Below are 27,649 nucleotides of genomic sequence, written 5' to 3' on the forward strand. Positions count from 1 at the left end.
CCATTTCCCCAGTTGCAGCACCACTAATCTCCTGCTCTGTTTTCTGTATTATTCAGTTGCCTTATATGTTTTTCTTGAGTGCACTCACTGCATTATCCGCAGTGCATTTTGCCAGATGATCTTAAAATTGGTTGCCTGTGGTGTATTTGATTTTTGTCTTTTTTTTTTGCTTCCATTGAAATGTGATTATTACAGGAACGCTTGTTATGGTTAATTGACCTTATGGAGGTACAGCTTTTCCTGTGTGTGATCTTGAGTGATGTGGTTTCCATAGTAAATGGGGGCTTCATTGTGTTGAGTGATGTGGATGATGCTTTTGTGCACAATGCATCCTGTTTGCTGCCAATGAGTAGCCCATGTTTACTTTCTCATGGGCATCTCACTCTGCCTGGCTGGGTGTGGATTCTGCATGTTTCTTTTGGCATTGAGTGTTTTCCTTTATTCTGACCAAGAATATTTCCGTACATAATTTTTTAAATCCTAATGCAAAACTGCAACTGCTTAACCAAAAGAAGGGAAAGAATTTGCTGCAATGGTAACATTAGACACAAACGGCAGAGGTGAGATTAATGGGCAGGCAATTCATTGCACTGTTATAAGAGTCTTCTAGTATTATGAACTTACATTTGTTGCTTAAGGCTTTCGAAGCACCTATTAAGGGGGGTTCGAATTTGCAAACTTGCCCCTTAGTGTCTAGGGGTAGGGTCTGGGTGGGATGCTCCATCGGAGAGTCTGTGCAGACTTGATGGGCCGAATGGCCTGCTTCTGAGCTGTAGGATTCCATAGCTCCAAAGAAGCAGGAGTAGGCCATTCAGCCCTTCGAGCATCCAGCTCTACTGGTTCTGTGAAGCACAATTCCCAGCGAACTATGGTGCGGCACTACTTATTGGCGTGGACCAGGAACACCAAAACTCCCTGGAATCAGTGCACCACATCAAGAGCATGAAGTGGAGATGCCGGCATTGGACTGGACACAGTAAGAAGTCTTACAACACTAGGTTAAAGTCCAAACTGTTGGACTTTAACCTGGTGTTGTGAGGATTCTCACGATATCAAGAGCATGCATTGTAGATGTACCGTTATTAAGGAGCAAGGTTTCAGCAAATTCTCTTGGGGCTAAAGGGATCAAGGGATATGGGGAGGAAGGGGGGATCAGGATATTGAATCTGATTATCATAATGAATGGCAGAGCAGGCTTGAAGGGCCAAATAGCCTAATCCTGCTTCTAGTTTCAATGCTTCTAAATTCGAACTCCCTTATTGCAGTTCTTCAAATACCTTAAGCAAGTCCATAATAGTAGAAGACTTTTATAACAGTGCAATGAATTTCCTGCCCATTAATTTTTGACACTGAGTCTATTCCTGAGTTGCAGCTTGGTGAAACGACTCTGAATTTTAATATGTTCCATAATCTGTTTTCTCACAAAATGAAAGTGCTGTATTGAACCACTGTCCGTGAGATATATTTAGCGACGGGAATATCTGAATATTCTGCACTTCTGCAGATTATGATGATTATCTTCCACATTTCCAAACAAACTTTCACGTCAAACGGCACGGTGGTACAGTGGTTAGCGCTGCTACCTCTCAGCATCAGGGACCCGAGTTCAATTCAGCCTTGGGTCATTGTCTGTGTGGAGTTTGCACGTTCTCCCTGTGTCTGCGTGGGTTTCCTCTGGGTGCTCCGGTTTCCTCCCACAGTCCAAAGATGTGCAGGTTAGGTTGATTTGCCATGTTCAACTGCCCGTTAGTGTCAGGAGGATTAACAGGATAAATGAGGGTTACAGGGATAGGGCCTGGGTGGAATTGTAGTTGGTACAGACTCGATGGGCTGAATGGCCTCCTTCTGTACTGTTGGGATTCTGTGATTCTGTTTCCCTGTTTGATGTCCTTTGCTATTCATTCTCCCTTATCTGTAGTAAAATGTTCACCAATTGCCTATCTGATATTGCGGTGAAGACAGAAAGGGGCGGCACAGTGGTTAGCAATGCTGCCTCAGAGCTCCAGGGACCTGGGTTTGATTCCCAACTCGGGACACTGTCTGTATGGATTTCCCATGTTCTCCCCGTATCTGCGTGGGTTTCCTCCGGATGCTCTGGTTTCCTCCCATTGTCCAAAGATGTGCGGATTAGGTGCATTGGCCACGCTAAATTGTCCCTTAGTTTCCTGGGATGTGTCGGGTAGAGGGATTAGTGGGGTAAATATGAGGGGTTACAGAGCTAAGGCCTATGTGGGATTGTTGTCGGTGCAGACTCGATGGGCCGAATGGCCTCCTTCTGCACTGTTGGGTTTCTATGTATGGTTTCTATGTAAAGGCATTTTGCAAAGTACATGTGCAAAGGAACATTGCTTCACATGGGGAGACTTACAAAGAGAAACAGTGTCTGTGGCCGACTATCTTGGAACCATTTTAAAATATGTTCTGTTCTGAAAATTATCCTCCTAGTTGCTGGAGCTTTTACTGACCATTTTATCTGAGGGGAATACTTTGTTGTGCAATTAAACCATATTGTGTTCACTGGGCTGTATCTCCACATCCCAATCAGATTTTTTAATATTCTGTGTTATTTAGGATGTGGTTAGAATTTCTTTATTTAATCAGTTACAAGTAATACAAAGTGCATTGTGCAACAGCTATGGAACTGATTGGTGAAAGGTTCCTTCAACAGCACGTTCCAAATCCCCAACCTCTGCTCCCTAGAAGGACAAGGGTAGAAAATGCATGGGAACATCACCACCTGCAAGTTCCCCTCCAAGTCACACATCATTCTGAATTGGAACTACTGCCGTTGTTCCTTCAATGTCACTGGGTCAAAATCCTGGAACTCTGTTCTGAACAGCACTGGGGGGTTAGCTATACCATATGGGCTGCACCAGTTCAAGAAGGAAGCTCACCACCACCTCCTCAAGGGCAATGAGGAATGGACAACAATTACTGGCCGAGCCAGCATCACCCACCCCTCTTGAAAAAAAAACACTCTTAAATCTCCCCTTAACTTCTTTATTCGAAAGAGAGCAATCTCAAATTCACTCGTCTATTATTGTAGTCCTTCATTCCCAGTACCATCTAGTAAAAGCTATTTCCACTGACAGCAAGATGGATAACCTGATTTAAGACAATTGTTAAAAGGACCAGAAGGGAATGTAAAGTTTTCTTGAAGATATGAAGCATGTTGCAATGCTCTGGAATGTACAGCTTTACAAGGTGGTGGAAATTAGGGCGGCACGGTGGCACAGTGGTTAGCACTGCTGCCTCACAGCGTCAGGGACCCGGGTTCAACTCCCGCCTCGGGTCACTGTCTGTGTGGAGTTTGCACGTTCTCCCCGCGCCTGTGTGAGTTTCCTCTGGGTGCTCTTGTTTCCTCCCACAGTCTAAAGATGTGAGGGTTAGGTTGATTGGCCATGCTAAATTGTCCCTTCATGTCAGGGGGATTAGCAGGGTAAATAAGCTGGGTTACAGGGATAGGGTCAGTGCAGACCCGATGGGCCAAATGACCTCTTTTTGCACTGTAGGGATTCTATGATTCTCTGGATAAATTTAGTTATTAGTTTCTAAAGTGAACTAGGTAAATAACTGAAAAGCAAAAAGGAATGCAGAGCTTTGGGGAAGGATCAGGGGAGTGGGACTAATTGGGTAGTTCTTTCCAGAAGTCAACAGAGGGACAATGGGCCAAATGGCCTTCTTCGCTGTAAGGTTATATGTGATTTAGAACATAGAACATAGAACATTACAGCGCAGTACAGGCCCTTCGGCCCTCGATGTTGCGCCGACCAGTGAAACCAATCTAAAGCCCCTCTAATCTACACTATTCCAATATCATCCATATGTTTATCCAATAACCATTTGAATGCCCTGAAGCATCTTGGTTGCATTCTATAGGACGTGTATAATTTTTCTATCCATTCATGGGATATGGGCATCGCTGGCTCCCAGCATTTATTGCCTATCCCAAATTGCCCTGGAGAGAGCACTTAATAGTCAACCACATTGCTGTGGCTCTGTAGTCACATGTAGGCCAGACCAGGTAAGGACGGCAGATTTCCTTCCCTAAAGGACACTCATGAACCAGATGGGTTTTTCTGACAATCGTTTCATGGTCATCAGTAGATTCTTAATTCCAGATATTTTTTAATGAATTCAAATTTCACCATCCGCTGTGGCGGGATTCAAACCCTGGTCCCTAGAACATTAGCTGAGACTCTGAATTAATAGTCTAGCAATAATACCACTAGGCCATTGCCTCCCCTTGAACACAGCTTTTCAATCTTTTCCTTTGGTCTTTTTACTAAGCCTCTTTAATTCATGCCTGGAGCGGATGGAATTGCCACTGTCGTGTTAGCCACCACCATGCACACAGTTTGGACTTTTGCCCAGGTCCCGTCACTTTTTACAGAAATCTAATTTTCCCATAAATTGGCCAAGGAAAAAAGGAATTTTGACTCTCTTGTGAGCAGTCATCATTTTAATGGAACCAGTTTGAAAATAAATTAAAAGCACATAATAGTAATGGGTCACCGACACAGCATATTCACAGAATAACTGCCAAATTAGACATTAATCAGCGCTGAAAACCACAGTTTAATTTGGTTACAGTAATCACCCATGAATCTGGCATTGAAAGAGATCATTCATCATAAATGAAAAGCATGGTGGCACTCAGGCCGTTATCAAAGCAGTGGGTCACACAACTGCCCTGGAGTTTCTCAGGTATGGGGAAACACAACCATGGACAGGTGGCCCACGTACATAAGCTTTCATCACAAATTCTGCCTAGGGTGGTTGGGCTGGGGAGCATGTGGGGCACGCATGAGGAAACCTCTCGCCCACTCCACTTCCGCCCAGCAGTTTGGTTAGCACTGCTACCTCACAGCGCCAGGGACCCGGGTTCAATTCCCGGCTTGGGTCACTGTCTGTGTGGAGTCTGCACATTTTCCCGTGTCTGCATGGGCTTCCTCCGGGTGCTCCGGTTTCCTCCCACAGTTGAAAGACGTGCTGGTTAGGTGCATTGGCCGTGCTAAATTCTCCATCAGTGTACCCGAACAGGTGCCAGAGTGTGGCGATTAGGGGATTTTCACGGTAACTTCATTGCAGTGTTAATGTAAGCTGGCTTGTGACACTAATAAAATAAAGTTTTTGGAGACATCACTGTGAACATTTCTGGAATATCCCCGAATTCAGGCCAATGCACTATCTACTGGCCCTGGAAAGATCTACACTCCTTAGTAGCAGGTGTAAGTCCCATTTGGAGGCTTAAGGACATCTCCAACATGTTTTTTGACATAAGTATGCTAACCCAGAGCATCAAAGTTGTGACTCTGAAATTATGATTTTTAGCTACTTTCGCAATCATCTCTCCAACGCTAAACTCTCCTCCGGTGATGAGCCATGTAGTTTTTTCACATTCCAAATTCCAGAATTTTCTCATTTTCTAATGAAGCTTTAGTACTTTAGGAGTAATGCTGTCTCCATGGACTGAATCAAATTTCGGGGTCTACCTATGTGGGACTGTGTTTCAGCCAGGAAGTAAATAAACGTGGTCTGTAAACTTGAGCTACAAAGGTTCCAGTAAAAACGTAATCAATAAATGCGGCCTAAACAAATTCACTTGGGCATTGGGAGCAACAAAACGATCAAGGATGAAATAAGTAAATCGACCCATCCTCGATATGTCCATTCAAGCTTCAGGAGGAGCTGACCAGGGAAGAATTAAAGAATGAAATAAAATATGCTGCAAATATGTCCGAGCCATTTCATTTGCAAGGAAGCCCACGGTGAATTAATTAATGAATCAAATGATCCGTGAATAGTTACAATTAACCACTGAGGCATTAGCCTTGTAACAAATTTCACAACTTAATCAATCAAGTGAATGTTAGTGAACTGCATGAAATCAGAGTTGTAGCAGGAGAGCGGTCACACCCTAAGGCTTTGCGTTTTATATATAGACTGGGCAGTTCATTTGATCAATGGGCTTTTGTGAATTAGAAACAGCCAAGGCAACCTTACATTATTCCATCCTTCACTCTATCGGCAGAGTTTTGAGGATGTCGAGCGATCGGCGCTCGCCATGCCGAGAGTCGCTGCCCAACACACAGCCACTGACTCTCTAACTCCCACTGCCATTTAACACTCACTTGAGTATTGACTGGCAGTGGGTGGGACTTCTGCCCTTCTTTTGAAGGAGGTTCCACCATGAGATCTGTCGGCCAAGTAGCCAGAAGCGAAACTGCAGCATTCTGCCTGGGACTAAGTCCCAGGATTGTTGGAAAGGTAGGTCCCGGGCTGTGTGGAGAGAGATGGGCGTGATGCACTATCAATCGAGCCGAGACTAGTTGAGAGCAAGACAAACAGGCTTTTATTGGCAAGAACTTGGAGCCATCCCTGTCGGTGATCTGGTCTGAACTGAGAGCAAGGGGGGTGGAGCCACCGCCTTTATACCCAGACCAGGGGGAGGAGACTTGGGCGGAACCGACAGGGATGTGCCACATATACAGGTAATGAGAAATACTAACTACAGTGGTCAACCACCACAGATAACAGATAACAGTGGAATACCACAGGGCAGGTGTGGGGCAGAGGGGGCACAATGACCTTTGAGGAGGGTAGGCCACCATGACCTTGGAGGGGGTAGGCCAGGGACAGGGAGTGGTAGCAGATTGCCCTTACCGTTCAACGCGAATAGCGAAGATGTGGAGGTCAACATCTGATGATTGTCAATTGGTGATGATGATCTTGGATTGCAGCTAACAATCCACTTTGGTTCCACTGTGTGGAGCGGCACAGCGGCACTGTGGAGCGGCACAGCGGCACAGTGTTAGCACTGCCACCTCACAATGCCAGGGACCCAGGTTCAATTCCAGCCTTGAATGGAGTTTGCACATTCTCCCAACTATAGGAATTCAATGATTGAATAGTTCACTTTGCTTCAAAAATTTCTTAAAGAAAACATTGTTAGCTGTGTTTTGGTTAGTAGTGCTCTTAGAATCATAGAATCTCTACAGTGCAGAAGGAGGCCATTCGGCCCATCAAGCCTACACCGACCACAATCCCACCCAGGTCCTTTTCTCATAAACCCACGTATTTACCCTGCGAATCCCCCTGACACTAAGGGGTAATTTAGCATGGCCAATCCACCTAAACCGCACATCTTTGGACAGTGGGGGGAAACTGGAGCACCCGGAGGAAACCAACGCAGACACGGGGAGAATGTGCAAACTCCAGACAGATAGTGACCCGAGGCCAGAATTGAACCCAGGACCCTGGCACTGTGAAGCAGCAGTGCTAACCACTGTGCCGTCCCACTTGTACAGTATTTTTAAGCTCTCAGAGGGGGCAAGTTTGTAGATGGGTGGACATAAAATTTACACACCGCCGATCAGTGTACAGGTTTGGCAGCATCAACCCACCTCTGGGCAATGTTCCTGGGGGTGAGATGGGGAGATGGCAGGGTGACCAACTCTTTTGGGCCACATCTTCCAGCTGAGCCATGCCTGCCACAGGATGACTGACCATCAATTGAGGTGGGATCCGAACCTGGAACCCTGGAGGATTGGTCTCGGCTTGTGGATTAGCAGTTCAGTGACCTACACCAATAGGCCACAGGGAGAGAAATGAGCATTCGTGAACCAGATAATCATTTCATCGTCATTATTAGACTTCTTAATTTCAAATTCTATTGAATTCAAATTTCACTATCTTCCATGGTTTGGATTTGAACCCAGATTTTATTTTGTATCATTGAATCCCACAGTGCAGAAGGAGGCCATTCGGCCCATCGAGCCTGCATCGACAACAATCCCACCCAGGCCCTATCCCCACAAACCCATGCATTTACACGAGTTAGTCCCCCTGACACTAAGAGGCAATTTATCATGGCTAATCAACCTAATCCGCATATCTTTGGACTGTGGGAGGAACCCAGAGCACTTGGAGGAAACCCACGCAGACATTGGGAGAACGTGCAAACTCTGCACAAACAGTGACCCAAGCTGAGAATTGAACACAGGTCTCTGGTGCTGTGAAGCAGCAGTGCTAACCACTGTGCCACCCATCTCTAGATTGCTAATCCAGTGTCAATACCACTGCACCAGCACCTTCCAGGGTTACCAGTCCTCAAGCAGCAGGTAGCTTCTAACAAGTCTATAAAGGCCTATTGTTAGAGATCAGCTGGAATTCTCCAGTTGGTCTCTCAGCCCTTGAGGCATTAGGAAGTAGGTCCGCTGCTTGGAGGCAGTAGTTGTGCTGCCCATCCACAATGGTGGCTCTGTTGCTGAGTCTAATTTTTTTACTTAAGAGTCTAAGCACCTGGAAAGTGCCTCCAGGTTGAGATGCCCTCCCTCTCCCCTGAAATGGCAGCCTGCTGCTGCTTCCATGCTTGGGGTGGAAGAGGCGGGGGGGGGGGGGGCGCTCTGATATTAGCTCTCCAGTTCTGTGAGCCCACCTTCATCCTTAATTGGACAGCAAGCCTGCCCTCAGATCAATAATTGACCAATTTGGGCAAAATCACTGCCAGGCAACTGCTTCCTCCAGAGAGTGGGCTTCTGACCCCAATCTGGTCCCGATATCTGGGCCTGGATCAAAAGGGCAAAATCCTGCCCGTCTGAGACAAAAGGATTTGAAGTCCCTTTCCAGAGGTGTGCACAAAGATCTGTGTTGTCAATCCAGTACAATACGATATTGTCTGGGATTCTGTATTTCAGAACAGAAGTTCACTCTGAACTGCACTCTCAAGTTAATGTAAAGAATCCCACGGTATTATTCTGAAGAGGAGCGTGGGAGCTTCCCCAGAGTCCTAGGCCGGAACTCTACCGCCTCGACCGTCACGGAATTGGCGCGGGCGAAGATCCAACAATGGAAATCTCCGTTGACCTCGGGCGGGAATTTCCAGTCTCGCCCAAGCGAGGCTGTCAACACTTATCCCTCAATCAGCTTCACTGAAACAGATTATCTAGTCATTACCCCATTGTTCTTTATGGGAGCTTCTTGTAAATAGACTGCTTGAGTTTGCTATATTACAACAGAGGCAACACTTCATTGACTGTAAGGCACTTTGGGACATTCTGAGTTTGTGAAAAGCATTATTTAAGTGGAGGTTTTTTTAAAAATTCAGCGTTCATTACTTCTGGTCTTACAGTGTTCACACACAACAGGAAATTCGAGATACCACAGTCTGGTTGCACCAATGGCTTGGGGAGTATATGTACTGGCCTGGTTCCCACTGAATTTGCAGGCCATATTCAGGCTCCAAAATCTGCGTGTATTTTTTTTTATTCATTCGAGGGACATGGGTCGCTGGCTGGCCAGCATTTATTGCCCATTCCTATTTGTCCTTGAGAAGGTGGTGGTGAGCTGCCTCCTTGAAATGCTGATATAACTGAGTGGCTTACTAGGACATCTCAGAGACAACCACATTGCTGTGACTCTGGAGACACATGTAGGCCAAACCAGGTAAGGATGGCAGATTTCCTTCCCTAAAGGACATTAGTGAACCAGATGGGCTTTTCTGACAATCGACAATGGTTTCATGGTCATCAGTGGATTCTTATCGAATCATAGAAACCCTACAGTGCAGAAAGAGGCCATTTGGCCCATCGAGTCTGCACCCGACCACAATCCCACCCAGGCCCTACCCCCATATCCCTGCACATTTGCCCGCTAATCCCTCTAACCTACGCATCTCAGGACACTAAGGGGCAATTTTAGCATGGCCAATCAACCTAACCCGCACATCTTTGGATTGTGGGAGGAAACCGGAGCACCCGGAGGAAACCCCACGTAGACACGAGGAGAATGTGCAAACTCCACACAGACTTTGACCCAAGCCGGGAATCGAACCCAGGTCCCTAGCACTGTGAAGCAGCAGTGCTAACCACTGTGCTACCCCGGTCTTATCTTAATTCCAGATATTTTTTACTCAATTCAAATTCCACCGTCTGCCGTGGCGGGATTTGAACCCGGGTCCCCAGAACATTAGCTGAGTTTCTGGATTAATAGTCTAGCGATAATATCGCGATGTCATCGCCTCCCCTTGAGCTGACATTGCCCAGCGTGGCAATCAGTGATCTATAAGTGGCTTCAACAACCCTGGCAGGAGGGAATAAAGATTGCAAAGATGATCCCCATTTCTGAATGTTGGATGATGCCTTGCGTCCATGATGAGGAAAGGTGGGCTCTGCATTTTTGAGTTTGCAAAACCTATCCCTCTCGTTGCCGATTCGAGCCTTCCAGCTCAATGTCTAAGCCGAAGAAGAATCAGCCGGGCAAGGTGCTGGAGACGGGACCGTGCTGATAAAATGGTGCGTGAGCGTGAGTCACTGTCCCGATATAGCAGAGAAAACCAAAAAAGAAAATGCATCACAGGAGACAGGATGAGGTCTTATTACTGATTTGTCAGCCACCCTACTAAATAATGTAAATTTAAGACATACTAATGCGATTTACCAGAGCACAACCATAGAGGTAGGTGTGCTGAGCACTAAAGATTGTCCCAAAAATCTTTGCTGGCACAGGTCGTCAATCCAGCATTAAAGTTGCATCCATAAAATATTCCCTTTTAGCTAATTAAATACAGCATATTTTCATCCTCCCCTATGAGGCAGACATGTTTTATGACTGGTTTTACAGCCGCATATCCCAGTTGACATTCAATATCAAGTAAAATGAAAATGAAGAAATAAAACACAGCTCACTGACCTAAATTTTTTTTTATTCATTCGTGGGACATGGGCGTCGCTGGCTGGCCAGCATTTATTGCCCATTCCTAGTTGCCCTTGAGAAGGTGGCGGTGAGTTGCCTTCTTGACAACTGAATGGCTTGCTAGGCCACTTCAGAGGGCAGTTGAGAGTCAGCCACAGCACCTCTGGAGTCACATGTAGGCCAGACCAGGTAAGGACTGCAGATTTCCTTCCCTAAAGGATATTCGTGAACCAGATAGGGTTTTTCCGACAATGGTTTCATGATCATCAGTAGATTCTTAATTCCAGATTTTTTTTAGTGAATTCAAATTCCACCATCTGCCGTGGCGGGATTCGAACCCAGGTCCCCAGAACGTGTGTTGAGTTTCTGGATTAACTGTCGAGCGATAAAACCATTAGGTCACCGCCTCCCGAGAAAGTTCTTCAAAGATCTCTGCCCATGAGGGACCAATCCAGAAGCAGGTTGTGAGAAGTCACTGGCTAACGTCATTGCAGTGTTAATGCAAGCCTACTTGTGACGCTAATAAGCAAACTTTAAACTTTAATTCAGTTGGGGACAAGGCTGAGAAAATTCACAGAGCAGATAAAGCAAATGAGTGTGAAAGAATATTCGAGTATTTGTGCAAGATCTTTACCCCACCTCATTCAATTTTAACAGAATAATTATAGCTAAAAATAAACTACATTTTAATCTTGCCATGCATTGCTTGGCTTCCCAGTCAAGGTCACAGAGCTTCTGAGACCCATCAGGTTTCACATCTTAGAAACATAGAAAATAGGAGTAAAAGTAGGCCATTCGGCCCTTCAAGCTCACTCTGCTGCCATTCATTAAGATCATGGCTGATCATCCAATTCAGTAACCTGTTCCCACTTTTTCCCCCCCATATTCTTTGATCCTTTTAGCCCCAAGAGCTATGTCTAACTCCTTCTTGAAAACAATATTTTGGCCTCAGCTGCTTTCTGTGGTAGCAAATTCCCCAAGCGCACAACACTCTTGGTGAAGTAATTTCTCCTCATCTAGGTCCTAAACTGGTTCTGGACTTGCCCGCCATCGGGAACATCCTACCTGCATCTACCCTGTCTAGTTTTGTTAGAATTTTGTTGGTTTCTTTGTGATCCTCCATCATTCTTCTAAACTCCAGCGAATATGATCCTAATCGACTTTCTCACCTACCCAGTAATCTGTGGTAAGCCTTCGCTGCAATCCTTCCATAGCAAGAACATCCTTCATAGAATCATAGAAACCCTACAGTGCACAAGAAGGCCATTCAGCCCATCGAGTCTGCACCAACAACAATCCCACCTAGGCCCTACTCCCATGACCCCAAATATTTACCCTGCTAATCCCTCTAACCTACGCATCCTGGGACACTAAAGGGCAATTTACGATGGCCAATGCACCTAACCTGCACATTTTTGGACTGTGGGAGGAAACTGGAGCACCCGGAGGAAACCCACGCAGACCTGGGGAGAACGTGCAAACTCCACATAGTCACCCAAGCCTGGAATCTAACCCAGGTCTCTGGAGCTGTGAGGCAGCACTGCTACCCACTGTCCCACCGTGCCACCCTTCCTCCAATATGGAGGCCAAAACTGCGCACAATATTCCAGGTGTAACCCTGTAAAATGTACATTATTTTAGTGCACTTGGGCGCTCCAATCTCACAGTGCACAGGGAGATCCCCCCTCCTTCACCCCCACAGATATCTGGAGCCCCTTCGATGGCTGACTGTTCCCCCATCCCCTCCCCAACATGAGTTGCTGGCATCGGGGCCCTCCCAATGGGTCCCCCGCCCAACTCCCACATGCCTCCCCATCAAAACCCTTGGTATGATCCACCCCTGCATGACCCCCTGTCATAGCCATTTAGCCCCTTGTGATGTAAAATGTACATCATTTTAGTGCACTTGGGCGCCCCAATCTCACAGTGCACTTATCATGCTGGGATTTAAAGAAAACCTTATCCTGTTTGACAGTATGGGAGATGGATTACTAACCATCTCCTCCATCGATGATCATGACTCTTCTCCTCAGCAGCTGATGGACGAGTCCTGAGGCAGTGATTTGGTAATAATGCCAGTTAAAAACTTGCAAGACAAGAGCTGTTTTGTTAGATCTTCATTTTTTGTGAAAAATAGATGCTCCCTTTTCTTTTGATCAGGAAGGAATCGATCGATACAACAAATATTGGCTGAGACCCAAAGTAATTTTTTTCTCCGAAAAAGAGTCGTTGGGGGCGATTCTCCGACCTTGTTGCGCACTTAGTAAATCGCCCCTAAAAATCTGTTTCACACTTGGCATCAAATATTTTGCGAACTTCCTGGCACCTTCCTAATGGCATGAACCAGATCATGACCAGAATGGGCGTGAGTCTGATCAGCATATGTAAACAGCATTTAAATATGCATAGCCCATTCAGATCCCAGCGCACGGAATTCTCCGACTTTCGGGCGCGGTGTGATAATGGCAAGAATCACAACTGGTCTCCGAAAGCGGAGATCTGGCATGATGGTCTCTCCCTAGAGCTCGGAGGCCATTGAAGTCCTCCAGCTTGACCCCACCCACTCGGGGGGAGGGGGGGGGGGGTGAAGGGCATGGCTGCGCAGTGCCCATTGGGCAGTGTCCACCTGGTGGGGCCCAATTGGCACACTGGCCCACCGGTGCCCCCCCTCGGCAATGGCCACAAGAACCCAAAGGTGGCCACCAAGTACCCTGGCAGTGCCAGTTAGGCACCATCAATGTGCCAGGGGAAGAGGGTGAGACCTGAGTGGGGGCTATCACACGGGGCTAAATGGCTATGACGGGGGTTCATGCAGGGCTGGATCATGCCAAGGGTTTTGATGGGGGGGTGCATGTGGAGGTTGGGCGGGGGACACATGCCAGCAGCCCATGTTGGGGAGGGGATGGGGGAACGTCAAAGGGTCTCCAGATATCTGTGGGGGTGAAGGAGGGGGGGTCTCACTGTGCATTGTGAGATTGAGGCGCCCAAGTGCACTAAAGTGGGGCTCACCAGCGTGTTTATGTCCATCCCCAGCCCCCAGTGCTGACGCAGAACTCCCAACTCTCCAAAATAGTGACTGAGGGTTGCGATGCGGGGCACACCTGAGAGACCGGTGTGGATCATTCCTTTAATCTCACCGTTACGACACTTAGGAATCTTTGGGAAGAATTCTGCCCCTTCGTCAACTCAAAACCTTGCCCCACAGGCGCTGCCGGAGCTGCTGAGTATTTTTAACACTTTCCATGTTTATTTAATATTTGCACCATCTGAAGTCTTTTGCCTTTACCGTGGCCTTGTTCTCATCTGTAAACAGGAGGCGAACCGGGATCTGGAACCATCTGCAATTAACGTCGGTGACATCTTCGAGAATTTAGTGTTAGAGGAGCTCCATGGTTTCTCTGCTGACCTGTGATAATTGTAGGACAGATAATGTCATAATGTGACTTACTGAACCAGCTACATGATTCCATGCACTGCCACTGAAACATACATGACGCATTTATCTATGCTTGACATTTTGCATTTTGCTATTTGTCAGATGAACGGTGTAGGTGAGCTTTGAGTGCAGCTGTCAGTTAGTGATCACATCAGTGAAAACATTTTATGTGCTTTTTGTAACAAATGATTTTAGTTATCTGCTGATGTGTCGAAGCAATATTAGATGGAAGTATGACTGTCAATGGCTGTTAAGATACCACACTGAGGCCAGCTAACTGTCTGAGGAATTATATGAAAAAAATGAATTTGCATTTAAATGACACCTTATTATATTATCAGGATGCCTTGCAGTGCTTCATAGCCAGTGATTTCTTTTTAAATTGCAAGTCACTGCTGTCTATGGGTATTAGTTACATAGACTTCCAGAAGCTATACAATAAAGCCCCTCAGAAAAGACTGTTGACTAAAGCTGAAGACCGTGGAATTGAAGATAAGATAATGGCTTGCTGGGAAATTGGCTGAATGGTAGGAGACAGATAGGGATAATGGGGGAGTAATTTAATTGGCAAAATGTGACTAATAGTGTCTTGAGGCTCAACTATTCACTGTAATTTAGTAACAACGTGAGATGATGGGATAGAGAGTCACATATCTAGGTTTGCTAATAACGCAAAGATAGGCAGCATTGGAAGCAGTGTAGAAGGAAACATAAAATAGATTAGGTGAATGGGCAAAACTGCGACAAGTCGATTTCAATGTAAGCAGGTATGAGGGCATCCACTTTGGGTCTGAAATGTTAGAAGAGAGTCCTTTCCTAATGGTGAAAAGCTAAAGGGCGTGATCTTACTGGCCGTTCACGCCACACTCTCGCTGCAGTGAGTCCAGAGAATTTGGTGTCAAGTCAAATCTCCGTTCACTGCAGCGGAATGGGAAAATCCTGCCAGTGTGAAAGGCGGTAACATTCTAGCCAGAGACAATGAGGTTGAAAGAGGCTTGGAGATCCATGTCCGTAGATTATTAACATATCATGGAGCGATTCAGTAAATAATCAAAAAGGCCAGTGGAATGTTGGGCTTTATATCTAGAGAACTCAGACCATAAGGACATAAGAAATAGGAGTAGGCTATATGGCCTCTCGTGTCTGCTCCACCATTCAATAAGATTAGGACGGGGTTTAATCAAACCTCAGCTTTTCACATTATCTGCAGCCCAGCTAAATATTTGGTACAGGTTGGATGCAATTTCAGTCTCTGATTTGTTGTGCTATTTCTCTGAAATCCAGTTCTAAGTGAACAGAAGTTTCCTCCAATTAAACACTGGGGGGATTATCCACCATGCATGCCATTGAGGTTGTCCGGCCCCGCTGAGAATCAATGGACTGTTGAACCGGCTGCTGAATCTCATGTGGTGGGTCAGAAAATCCCAGTTAGAGTCATAGAGGTTTACAGCATGGAAACAGGTTCTTCAGCCCAACTTGTCCATGCCACCCAGTTTTTACCACTAAGCTAGTCCTTATTGCCCGCATTTGGCCCATATCCCTCTATACCCATCTTACCCATGTAACTGTCTAAATGCTTTAAAAGACAAAATTGTACCCATCCCTACTACGAACTCTGGCAGCTCATTCCAGACATTCACCACCCGCTGAGTGAAAGAATTGCCCCTCTGGATCCTTTTGTATCTCTCCCCTCTCACCTTAAACCTATGCCCTCTAGTTTTAGACTCCCCTACTTTGGGAAAAGATGTTGACTATCTACCTTATCTATGCCCCTCATTATTTTATAGACCTCTGTAAGATCACCCCTAAGCCTCCTATGCTTCAGGGAAAAAAGTTCCAGACTATCCGACCTCCCCTTATAACTCAAACCATCAAGTCCTGGTAGCATCCTAGTAAATCTTTTCTGCACTCTTTCTAGTTTAATAATATCCTTTCTATAATAGGGTGACCAGAACCGTACACAGTATTCCAAGTGTGGCCTTACCAATGTCTTGTACAACTTCAACAAGATGTCCCAACTCCTGTATTCAGTGTACTGACCAATGAAACCAAGCATGCCAAATGCCTTTGGTGTTTCCAAACACGTATAGGTTGCATCGCCAAAACCACCTACTTCCATCTCTGTAAAGTTGTCTGTTTTTGCTGCCAACTCAGTTCATTTTCTATGTATGTTTCTACGTATGTTTCTGTGTATGTTTCTGTGTATGTTTCTATGTATGGCCCAGCTCATCGGCTACTGAAATCCTCATCACATTTTTGTTACCACTAGGCTTGACTTCAATGCTCATCAGACTGGCTCTCATCTTCCACCCTCAGTAAATATGAACTCATCTCAAACTCTGTGGCCTGTGCACTAACCTGTCCCAAGTTCCCTTCCCTATCACCCTTGTACTTGCTGACCTTCATTGTCTTTTAATCCAGCAATACCCCAATCTTAAAATTCTCATCTTCTACTTTCAAATCACTCCATCGTCTCATTCCCCTCTATCTCTATAATCTTCTTCCGTTCTGCAACCCTCTGACATCTAAATAGGGGTATGGACAGGGTGAGTAGGGAGCAACTGTTCCCCTTGATTGAGGGGTCAATCACGAGGGGGCATAGTTTTGGGGTGAGGGGCAGGAGATTCAGAGGGAATTTGAGAAAAATACTTTTTCACCCAGAGGGTGGTGGGAACCTGGAATGCACTGCCTTGTGGGAAGGTAGTGGAGGCCGAAAGCCTTACAACCTTTAAACAATATTTGGATGAGCACTTGAAATATCATAATATTCAAGGATATGGGGCAAGTGCAGGAAAATGGGATTAGTGCGCCTTTAGTGGTAGATATTGTCGGTGCAGACTCAATGGGCCAAAGGCCCATTGAGTCTGCACTGTAAGGCTGTATGGGCAGGATTTTCTGTACTGTAAGGCTCTATGGGCAGGATTTTCTGGCCACGCCTGACCTGAAACCAGCAAATCCCACGTGAGGTTAACAGATCTTTCCATGGTCCACCCCTCGCCCGCTCCGATTCCTGTGGCAGGTGGGACGGTAAAATCCGCTCCTGTGACTCAGAATCTCTAATTCTGGTTCTTCCCAGATTTTCATCTCTCCACTTTGGTGACCATGTCTCAGCTACCAAGTCCCTGTGCACCAGAATTCTTTCCCTCAACCTTCCACCTCTCTTTCCCACTCGAAGATACACTGTAAAAGCTACCATTGTGACATCTGCCCTAGTTTCCCTTTAGCTGCCTGGTGCCCAATTCTGTTTAATAAGGCTTCTTAAGGGCCATTTTACTATGTTAAAGGCACTACATAAATGCAGATTGGTTTTGTTATTATCTATTTTGAAGTGTAATGCTCGATTAATGAAGCCAGCTAATTGTTGGTATACTTACAAATCAAACAACAAAATAGTTTCTCAGCGTATTCCAACTCACCTCAGAATTCCATCAGAAGACTTGATATTTAAAATTTGATATCTTCCGCATTAAGCATTTTGTCAGCTGCCTTTGTATTCATGGCGGAATGTGAGTGCAAGACCAGAATGTGTGTGGCCATGTTCCTTTTTGCCTGCTAGTTCCAGTTATTCCTCAGGGAGAGTGGAGATGGTGAATCTGTGGGATGTGGTATACTCAGTGAATCACCCTGAGTTAGCTGTCTCATATTCTGCTGCGGTTGTGAATGTTTATCTTCATGATGCAGGGAGACAATATTTCGGACCATAATTTCTTAAGTTGGCTGGCCGAGTAGCAGTGTCTGAGAACGGAAAGACTTTTGTGCTTGAGGATGAGAAAGACCTTTTCCAGTTTAATATCTGCCGATTGATATCTGGAAAACGTGCCTCTGCAGTTTCTGGATTGTTAGACTGGGGACACTCCTCAGGGCCGGAGGTCAACAGACCTTTGCATGGTCCGCTGAATTTTCTGTCCTGACCACTATGATTCCCATGGCGGGCGGGATGGGAAAATTCCGCCCTGGATCTCTGGACATCCGTATCTCAAACTGATACAGGAGGCATGGAATATTTTCATTTTTATTCTGTTTGATCGTTCCAGAAGGAGCATTAAGTTGTCCCCTCTGTCCAGGTCAGAGTATGTACCAGTCTGAGTGGGGTGTTTTTGTTCATAAGTAGTTCCTTCAAACTTAACAACAAAACTCAAAGGGTGGAATTTTCCCAAAAAATGACTGTGTCATTAGGACAAGAAAACCGGAGTGATCCACACCAGTTTGTCCAGCGCGGACCGGACTGCACAATTATCCCATACTTAGTCATTTTTTGAAAGAGTGGTGACTTGCGTGCAGTTCTGGGAGGGGCGGTGCCTAAACTCGCCGGTGAGCCCAGCTGCAAACCGATCGAGAGCTGTTTTGAAAGGGCACCCCGATCTCACAGTGCACTGGAAGACCCCCTCGCTCCCCCCACGGACACCAGGAGCCTCCTCCACCTCATCAGCGGCATGTTTCCCCACCCCCTCCCCAACACAGATCACCGGCATCGGGGCCCCAATGGGTCCCCATTCACGACCCCCATCATGCTCCCCCTTCATAGTCCCCTTCATCATGCCCCCCTTCAAGCCCCACCCCTTTGTGCCCCTGTCATGCCCCGCCCCTTCATGGCCCTCACTAAGCTCTCAGCCCCACCCAGGCTCCACCACCATTCAGGCCCCAACCCCTTGGCACTGCCCCTGGCAGAGTGGCAGCGCCCACTTGGCAATGTCAGTGTGTCAGGTTGACAGTGCCAGTTGGGCACGGTGTAGCCATGTCCCCAACCACCCAGGGGCATCGATGGCCTCTGAGCCCCCGGGTATGACCATCATGGCTAGTTTCTGTGAGTGGAGACCAGTAGTGATTCTCGCCACACCCGAGGGTCAGGAAATCCCGGGAGCTGGGAGAATCTGGCGTCAAATGGGCTAAGCGTATTTAAATACTACTTTAAATATGCTAATCAGTTTTGCGCCTTTTCTGGGTGAGATCTGATTTGCGCCAGCAGAAAGGGTTCGGGAACATTGTAAACAGTTTGGCGCCAGGTGTATTATGTATTTTTAGGCCTGCATTCAATTATCTGGGATTGGCCCGATCTGTGCCAGGTGCGGTGAGGCTGGAAAATTGTGGCCAAGACGTTTTCTGAGTTTGTTAATAAAATTGTGCAAAGTGTTTCCCCTGTCATCACATCAATTCTCTCTCTTGTGCATCTTCACACTCATACTGTTTTTACCCTTTGGGGAATACTGGGGGAAGTGGTGAAACTATTCCTGAGCTGATTATCAGCCTGTTGAACCGCATTGGGAATGTTCCTTCCGTGGCCAACATGTCCTGGCGTTGGACTTGAATCTGGAACTTCTGGTCCAGGTGTAGGGGTGCTACCACTGCGCCACAAGGCCTCCTCAGCACATCAATTAAAAATGGGTTACAATTTTAAGAATCTATTAGATAGTTGAAGGAAAGGGAGATTAAACTGAAATGAGGTGTAAGGAATGTGGACTACTATTGGTTCAAAGAATCAATGCTGATTGGTTGGATCGGACAACCCGGACAAGATTTTACTCAAAACCTTGAGAGCTAAAACTGGGCCCTCTTTTTCTGTTTTGGTCTTTCCATATCAAAAGCTTTTTAACTTGATGTAAAATTAGAGAACCTCCTCTGACTGATCCTCATGCATTCTCACCAATTGGGAGGACTTGACTGGATCATCTGGATCAGGTCAGCTTGACGGTATGAAAAGTCCTCCTCTTGTCCCCTTTACCTCAGTAACTCACCGATGTTTCGGGCTGTACTTGGGAGCACTTTGGTTTTGGAATTGCTCATTGCACATTGCTTCATGAAGCCATTTGTGAATGGCAGTAAATTAGGATCATTTCGCATTTTAATATTACGAGTCAAATGGTTGAACGGCAAAGTAATTTCACTCCCAGATTTTACTGAATGAAATTAAGCTACTCCAATGGGTGCTTTGTCCATGTGAATGGAGTTAGGACTAAGGATTTATCAGTCCTTCATCAGCTTGTTGCTCATAACTATGTTTTTAATTGAAAGTGTATTTAATTGACTAACAATAGATGTAACAGTGGCTTTTCTGATGTGTAATAGTCCATGAGTGCACTTCATGTGAGTATAAATGGGCACAGTGTAGTAACAAGACATTTAGGAAGAAATATGCTGGAACATGCTTGAGTAGAAAATACATATATAGATTTCAGAGCGATGTTTGCTGATTAATAATGCTTAAAAGAACTTACAAGTGCAATACATGGCCATGGCTAGACCGATCATCCCATCTCACCTTTCGGGGATTGTGACCAGCAGCTCCCTCTGCGGCAAGAACCTGCACCAGGACATTTGTGCTCCATCATACATACCATCATATCCTTTCAACCTTGCCAGTCAATGGGCGGCACGGTGGCACAGTGGTTAGCACTGCTGCCTCACAGCACCAGGGACCCGGGTTTGATTCCTGGCTTAGGTCACTGTCTGTGCGGAGTCTGCATGTTCTCCCCGTGTCTGCGTGGGTTTCCTCCAGGTGCTCCGGTTTCCTCCCACAGTCCGGAAGACGTGCTGGTTAAGTGTATTGGCCATGCTAAATTCTCCCTCAGTGTACCCAAACAGGTGCCCAAGTGTGGCGACTCGGGGATTTTTCACAGTAACTTCAGTGCAGTGTCAATGTAAGCCTATTTGTGACACTAATAAATAAACTTGAAACTTAATAGTATTTCAAATATACAGGCTGAGTTAGTGAACATACGGAGAACATGTCTATGTTTAGAAAAGGCTAGGGCTTCAATGTTGCCACCGATACAAAGATAGAAGAGTCTGAGATCACGTACCAACCAACTGAAAAACAGCTTCTTCCCTGCTGCCATCAGAAGGACCTACGTCGCATTCAGTTAATCTTTCTCTGCACCAGAACGATGACTGTAACACTACATTCTGTACCCTCTCCTTTCCTTCTCTATGTACGGTATACTTTGTCTGTATAGCATACAAGAAACAATACATTTCGCTGTACATGTGACAATAATAAATCAAATCAAACCAAAAGACATTTCACAGATTGCGAGCATCTATGTCGGGAGATTAATTTTAACTTTGGCTGAATGTGTAAATAGGTTTCAAAGTTTTTTAAAAAGTTTTTATTTATTAGTCACATGTTGGGTTAAATTCAGACTGCAATGAAGTTACTGTGAAAACCCCCCAGTCGCCACACTCCGGCACCTGTTCACGTACACTAAGGGAGAATTTAGCATGGCCAATATACCTAACCAGCACGTCTTTCGGACTGTGGAAGGAAACCGGAGCACCCGGAGGAAACCCACGCAAACACGGGGAGACTCTGCACAGTTAGTGACCCAAGCCAGGAACTGAATCCGGGTCCCTGGCGCTGTGGGGCAGCGGTGCTACCCACTGTGCCACCATGCCGCCACCTACTACTCACCCTGGCCAATATTTGCTCCTTCTTCAGGTGAGTGGGAATTCTGTTCACAAACAGAGCTTATAAAGACACAGACTCAAATTACTAAGTCTGTGTCTTTATAAGCTCTGTTTGTGAACAGAATTCCCACTCACCTGAAGAAGGGGCTAAGAGCTCCGAAAGCTTGTGTGGCTTTTGCTACCAAATAAACCTGTTGGACTTTAACCTGGTGTTGTTAAACTTCTTACTGTGTTTACCCCAGTCCAACGCCGGCATCTCCACATCAATATTTGCTCTCATTGAAATTGAATTAAATGATAACTAAACATTGTGGAGAATGGTAGTGTGTTCATGATACCAAAGTTAAAATTACCCCTCAGACTTTGAAGGATTTGTTTCTCCCCACCCATCCCCCCCAAAAATACATGCCAAATTGGTTTAATTACAGAGGCACATTGCCGCAGGAATCTGCAACTCAAGGTGTGGGGAGTGCCGTTCTAATTGACAGGATATGTCTGTATGTTCAATGATATAGTCTAATCAGTGAATTTACCCTTGCTCTCATATGCAGAATGACACGGATCTCGTGGTTACCAATGACCATCTGCAAGGAGATATTGGAAATCTGCCAGACATTTCTCTTGTGAGTATTTGACTTGGTAACATGCTGCTCATCTGTCATCCCACATTTTGTCTAAGTAATAGATTAGTGTTTCCCAAACTGCGGAAATAACATTTATCATTATTCTGCATTTGTTGCTGTCGGCTCATTTGGAGATATATTAGAATAAGATCATAATAACAGAAACACGCTGTGAAATACTGCCTTGACTGCAGGACTCCTGCTTATCTCCATGATTGCTCTATTTAATCCAACCTTTTCAGGGCATAATTAGGTTCAGTAAGATGATTTCACATGTATAATTTTTCATGAATATTTCGTGAAATTACAAGTAATTCTGCACGTGGGCAGATGCAATTCATAATCCAAACGTAGGACTAGACAAGGTATAAATGAAGAAGGAAGCGGGTTGAGCTCGCCCTGAATCTGATTCATTTTGAAAAGTACAAAGCTTTCATTGCTCAGTGAATTTGCCCAATACCAACTACTGTTTGTTTCACAATCACTGCACATTACTGAATTTTGATGCTGAAACAAAGAGACAATGATTCAGGATCGTAGAATCATAGAATCCCTACAATGCAGAAGGAGGCCATTCAGCCCATTGAGTCTGCACCGACAACAATCTCCCCCAGGCCCTATCCCTGTAACCCCACGTATTTACCAGACTAATCTCCCCCACAGCCTACGCATCTCAGAACATTAAGGAGCAATTTAGCATGGCCAATGGGGTGGCAAGGTGGCACAATGGTTAGCACTGCTGCCTCACAGCTCCAGGGTCCCGGGTTCAATTCCAGCCTCGGGTCACTGTCTGTGTGGAGTTTGCACGTTCTCACTGTGTCCGCGTGGGTTTCCTCCAGGTGCTCCGGTTTCCTCCCACAGTCCAAAGATGTGCAGGGCAGGTTGATTGGCCATGGTGAATTGCCCCTTAGTGTCCCAAGATGTGTAGGTTCGGGGGATTGATGGGGAAAATACATGGGATGATAGGGTTTGGGTGGGATTCTCTATTGGAGAGTCAGTGCAGATTTGATGGGCCAAATGGCCTCCTTCTGAATTGTAGGGATTCTATAATTCTATGAATCCACCTAACCCACACATCATTGGACTGTGGGAGGAAAGCAGTGCACCCGGAGGAAACCCACGCAGACACGGGGAGAATGTGCAAACTTCACACCGACAGTGACCTAAGGCCGGTATTAAACCTGGGTCCCTGGCACTGTGAGGTAGCAGTGCTAACCACTGTGCCACCGAGCCGCCGGCACAGGATCTTCACAAAGAGCATGAAAAAGAGGCGCAGAGAGATGGAGGAGAGTTTTACCCCCTACAAAAAAACCATAAGTTTGGGCTCGGTAAGCTGTGAACATTTTAAAAATTGTCAAACCTGAACCCAATGCACCTCAAGCCTGCTGGGTTTGACTAAGGTGGGTTGTGGGTAGGAGCATAGGCGCGGGAGTAGACTATTTTGTCCATCAGTGGTAATGCAGGATTGGCAGCCAACCTACTCCAAGGAGGCAGGTTGGACACTTAAACCTTATAATGAAGCTGAATGCCTCAGATATTTATCTGCCTTCTAGTTGAATCCTGGCCAGCTAGGATTCCTCCTTCCTACAGCAGCTAAAGGGAGGCTGGTACTGCTGTTTGTTAAGTGCCTTTCCATACTATTTGTGTACAGGGAGATCAGTAGTGCTTCCCAAGGCCCCCAAAGCATTACCCACTGTCAGGAAACAGAGGAGGAGTTAAGTTATCTCTATTTGTCTTGTTAAATATTAGAAATAAGGTGTAGATATTAATGGGTTTAATTTAGTGTTTTTGTGTAAGAAAGGTTACAACTCTAGTTAGACTCATGTTAAACAAAGGCGTTTGCATGTTTGGGTTTTTTAGTGTCAGTTTCAAACTGTGTTTCTGTTGTGCTGAGAGAGTTTACAATGGGAAAAGTAAACATGGGGAAAGAATGAGATGTTGCTTAGCAACCAACTTTTAGGGAAAATATATTTTTGAGTTTAGTTTTAACTGAAAGCCAGAGCAGAAGAAGCTTAGAAATGAGAGCAGGAACATCTCTCACAGCTTTGCTCGAAGAAAAGCCATACAGTGGAGTAAGGGGGAAGGAAGCAAGTGCCAGAAATCTAGAGAACAGCCAATTAAGAAAACAAGACAAATGAAAAGAAGTGCCCAGGAAGCCTGAAATTAAGGGGACAGAGGAAACTGGAACAGAGTACTGTTCATTGAAGCCGCAAATCGAACAGAGAAGGAATTGGCTAGTGAGAAGCCAGAAAGATATCTGAATTGATACCCTATGACTGCCTGTGAAGCGATACTTGAAATAACTGTGGAGCAATCGGTGGCTGGATCCCAGAGTTTGTGTAAAAGCGTTCAAAGCAAAGGAATACTGAAAGGAATGTTGGAAAATTTGGAGATGGATCCTTGCTAAAACAGCTGAGAGAAGGCCTTGCTTGACAGGAGATTGGAGTTTGGAAACAGTCATGTGATAATAATCTGGAGGGGGTTTGAGGAGAAACCCAAGAAGATCAATTGAGTGGCATCTGCCACTTGGTTTCAGAGTGAGATGTTACCTTAACTCAGTTAGCCTGTTGGGTTACAGAGATTGCATGTTTATTGAGAATGTTGTAGCATAGATATATTATGCTCGGTTAACCTTAAGATCTGTGTACCTTGGTGAAGATAAAAGGGAGTGAAGGAGTATTGCATCATTGTCAAGCTTTGCATGCCTGATAATTGATTTTGTTGTTAAAAGCTAATTAACATTTCTGTGACCCTGTTCCTCCACATTTTCTAAAACAAAATAAAAGTTACGATGTTTTGAGCCAGGGTTCCATTCTGGGATCTTCCCGTCCAGTTATAACATCAACTGGGATCCCCCCCCCCCCCCCCCCCACCCCTCTCCCCCCCAGGACAGGCATCAGCTAGAATCGGACACCTTCATCACCACAAGATCAAAGCCCCTGCAAGATTGGACATTCCCACCCCTCATTGCCGGCTGAACCTCCCCATTCAGGATCAGACTGCACCCCTCAGGTACAGATCCATGGCTAGATCTGGACACTGCCACTCTTCCCTCTCCCACCTTGCTCACTTTGCTGCCAGGAACGCAGTTGCATGCTCCCTACCTACTCTTGATCTGCAGAGTGAGTGCACGTGCACACACACACGTGCACGCACACACATGCACGCACACACATGCATGTACACACATGCACGCACACACATGCACGCACACACATGCACTGTGGAGAAACTTCGACTCCTTGATGACAACTCTTCCCCCATCACAGTTCAGAAAACTCGTCCTAGTCAAATTCAGGGCTGTGATTTCAGCTACAACAGGTATATAAATAGTCAAAAGGCTGGTAAAAGGAGCAGGACTGATTAGGAACCAAGAAAGGAATTTGTACATGAAGGCAGGGAGCATGGGCAGCATGGTGGTACAGTGGTTAACACTGCTGCCTCACAGCGCCAGGGACCCGGATTCAATTCTGGCCTCGGGTGACCGTCTGTTTGTGGTGTTTGCACATTCTCCCTGTGTCTGCGTGGGTTTCCTCTGGGTGCTCTGGTTTCCTCCCACAGTCCAAAGATGTGCGGGTTCCGTTGATTAGCCATGCTAAATTGTCCCTTAGTGTCAGGGGGACTAGTAGGGTAAATACATGGGGTTACGGGAATAGGACCTGGGTGGGATTGTTGTCGGTGCAGACTTGATGGGCCGAATGGCCTCCTTCTGCACTGTAGGGATTCTATGGCTGTGGTATTAGATGAACACTTTGCATCTGTCTTTACCAGGAAGGTAGATGCTATCTGGGCCAAGGTGAGAGAGAAGAAATCTCAGTCAATAGAAGGGTTCAAAATTGATAAGGAGGTATTGATGGATAAACAACTGATACCTAAAGCTGACAAGGCACTGGGACCGGATGAGATCCATCCACAGATATTGAAGAAAGTGAGAGTGGAAATTGTAGAGGTGCAGACCATAATCTTCCAGTCTTCCCTAGGCTCAGGGGAGGTGCCAGAGGACTGGAGAATTGCAAACATTACACCCCTGTTCAAAAAAGGTTGTAAGAATAAGTCCAGCAACTACAGACCAGTCAGTTTAATTTCAGTGGTCAGGAACATACTAGAAAAAATTATTCAGGATAGAATCAGTAGGCACGTCAAAAAATGTGGGTTGATTAAGAAGAACCAGCATGGATTTCTAAAGGGAAAATTGTGTTCAACTAACTTGCTGAAGATTTTTGAAATGGTAACAGAGAGGATCGATGAGGGTAATGCTGTTGATGTGGTGTACACGGACATTCGATACAGTGCTACAGACTTGTGAGAGAAGTTATAGCTCATGGAATGAAAAGAAACAGTCGCAATGTAGATACCAAATGGACGAATGGATATTTTTTGGGCTGGAGGAAGGTTTGTAATGGAACCCTTGCTTTTCCTGATATATATTAATGATCTACTAGATCTAGGTGTACAGGCAACAATTTCAAAGTGTACAGATGACACAGTATTGTAAACTGTGAGGAGGACAGTGCAAACCTCAGAAGAACATAGACAAGTTGGTGGAGTAGACAGATAGGTGCAGATGAAATTCAATGCTGAGACATGTGAGGTGATGTATTTTGATAAGAAGAACATGGAGAGACAATATTAAATAAAGAGTATAATTCTTAAGTGGGTGTAGGAGCAGAGGGACCTGGTTGTACATGTGCATAGATCATTGAAGGCAGCAGGACAGGTAGGGGAGCAGTTAATAATCATATAGTATTCTGAGCTTTATTAATAGTGGCATAGAATACAAGAGCAAGGAGGTTATGCTGAACTTGTACAAGGCACTAGTTAGACCACAGTTGGAATATTGTGTGCAGTTCTGGGCACCACACGACTGGAAGGATATGAATGCATTGGAGAGAGTGTAAAAATGATTTACAAGAATGGTTCCAGGGGTGAGAAACTTCAGTTATGACGGTAGATGTGAGAGGTTGGGACTGTTTTCTTTGGGAAGAAGAAGGCCATGAGGAGATTTGATAAAGATTCTCAAAACCATGAGGGCACTGGACAGAGTGGATACGGAGAAACTGTTCCTGCTCGCAAAAGGAGCAAGAACAAGAGGGCACAGATTTAAAGTGATTTGCAAAAGAAGCAAATGTGATGTGAGAAAACCTTTCCACACAGTGGAAGTCTGGAATGCCCTGCCTGGAAGTGTGATGGAAACAGGTTCGATCAAGGCATTCAAGAGGGTATTAGTTGATTATTTGAGTAGAAACAACGTGCAAGGGTGCGGGGAAAAGGCAGTGGAACGGCACTGAGTCATAATGCTCATTTAGATAGCCAGTGCAGACACGATGGGCCAAATGGCCTCCTCCTGTGCCGTACCAATTCTCCAAAGAAGTACTGGGATAGTTATAAAGAAGGAAAGCATGTCCTCTTTCAGTGAAGATATAAGTGGGAAGATGGGTGATTATCATAAAATAATTAAAGTCATAAAGAAATTAATTAAAAAGCTATTTACACA

At 45.6% G+C, this 27,649-nt stretch overlaps 1 protein-coding gene across 1 annotated transcript in view; it reads left to right on the top strand.

Annotated features, from left to right (window-relative positions):
* whrna (whirlin a) overlaps positions 1-27,649 on the top strand; it is a 259,282-nt gene that overhangs the window by 204,460 nt on the left and 27,173 nt on the right. The window contains exon 9 of the mRNA XM_078227565.1: positions 22,084-22,155. Within this exon, the coding sequence (XP_078083691.1) occupies positions 22,084-22,155 (72 nt within the window). The remainder of the gene's footprint in view (positions 1-22,083; positions 22,156-27,649) is intronic.

This window comes from Mustelus asterias, chromosome 13 (genome assembly GCF_964213995.1).
Source record: "Mustelus asterias chromosome 13, sMusAst1.hap1.1, whole genome shotgun sequence".
NCBI lineage: Eukaryota > Metazoa > Chordata > Chondrichthyes > Carcharhiniformes > Triakidae > Mustelus > Mustelus asterias.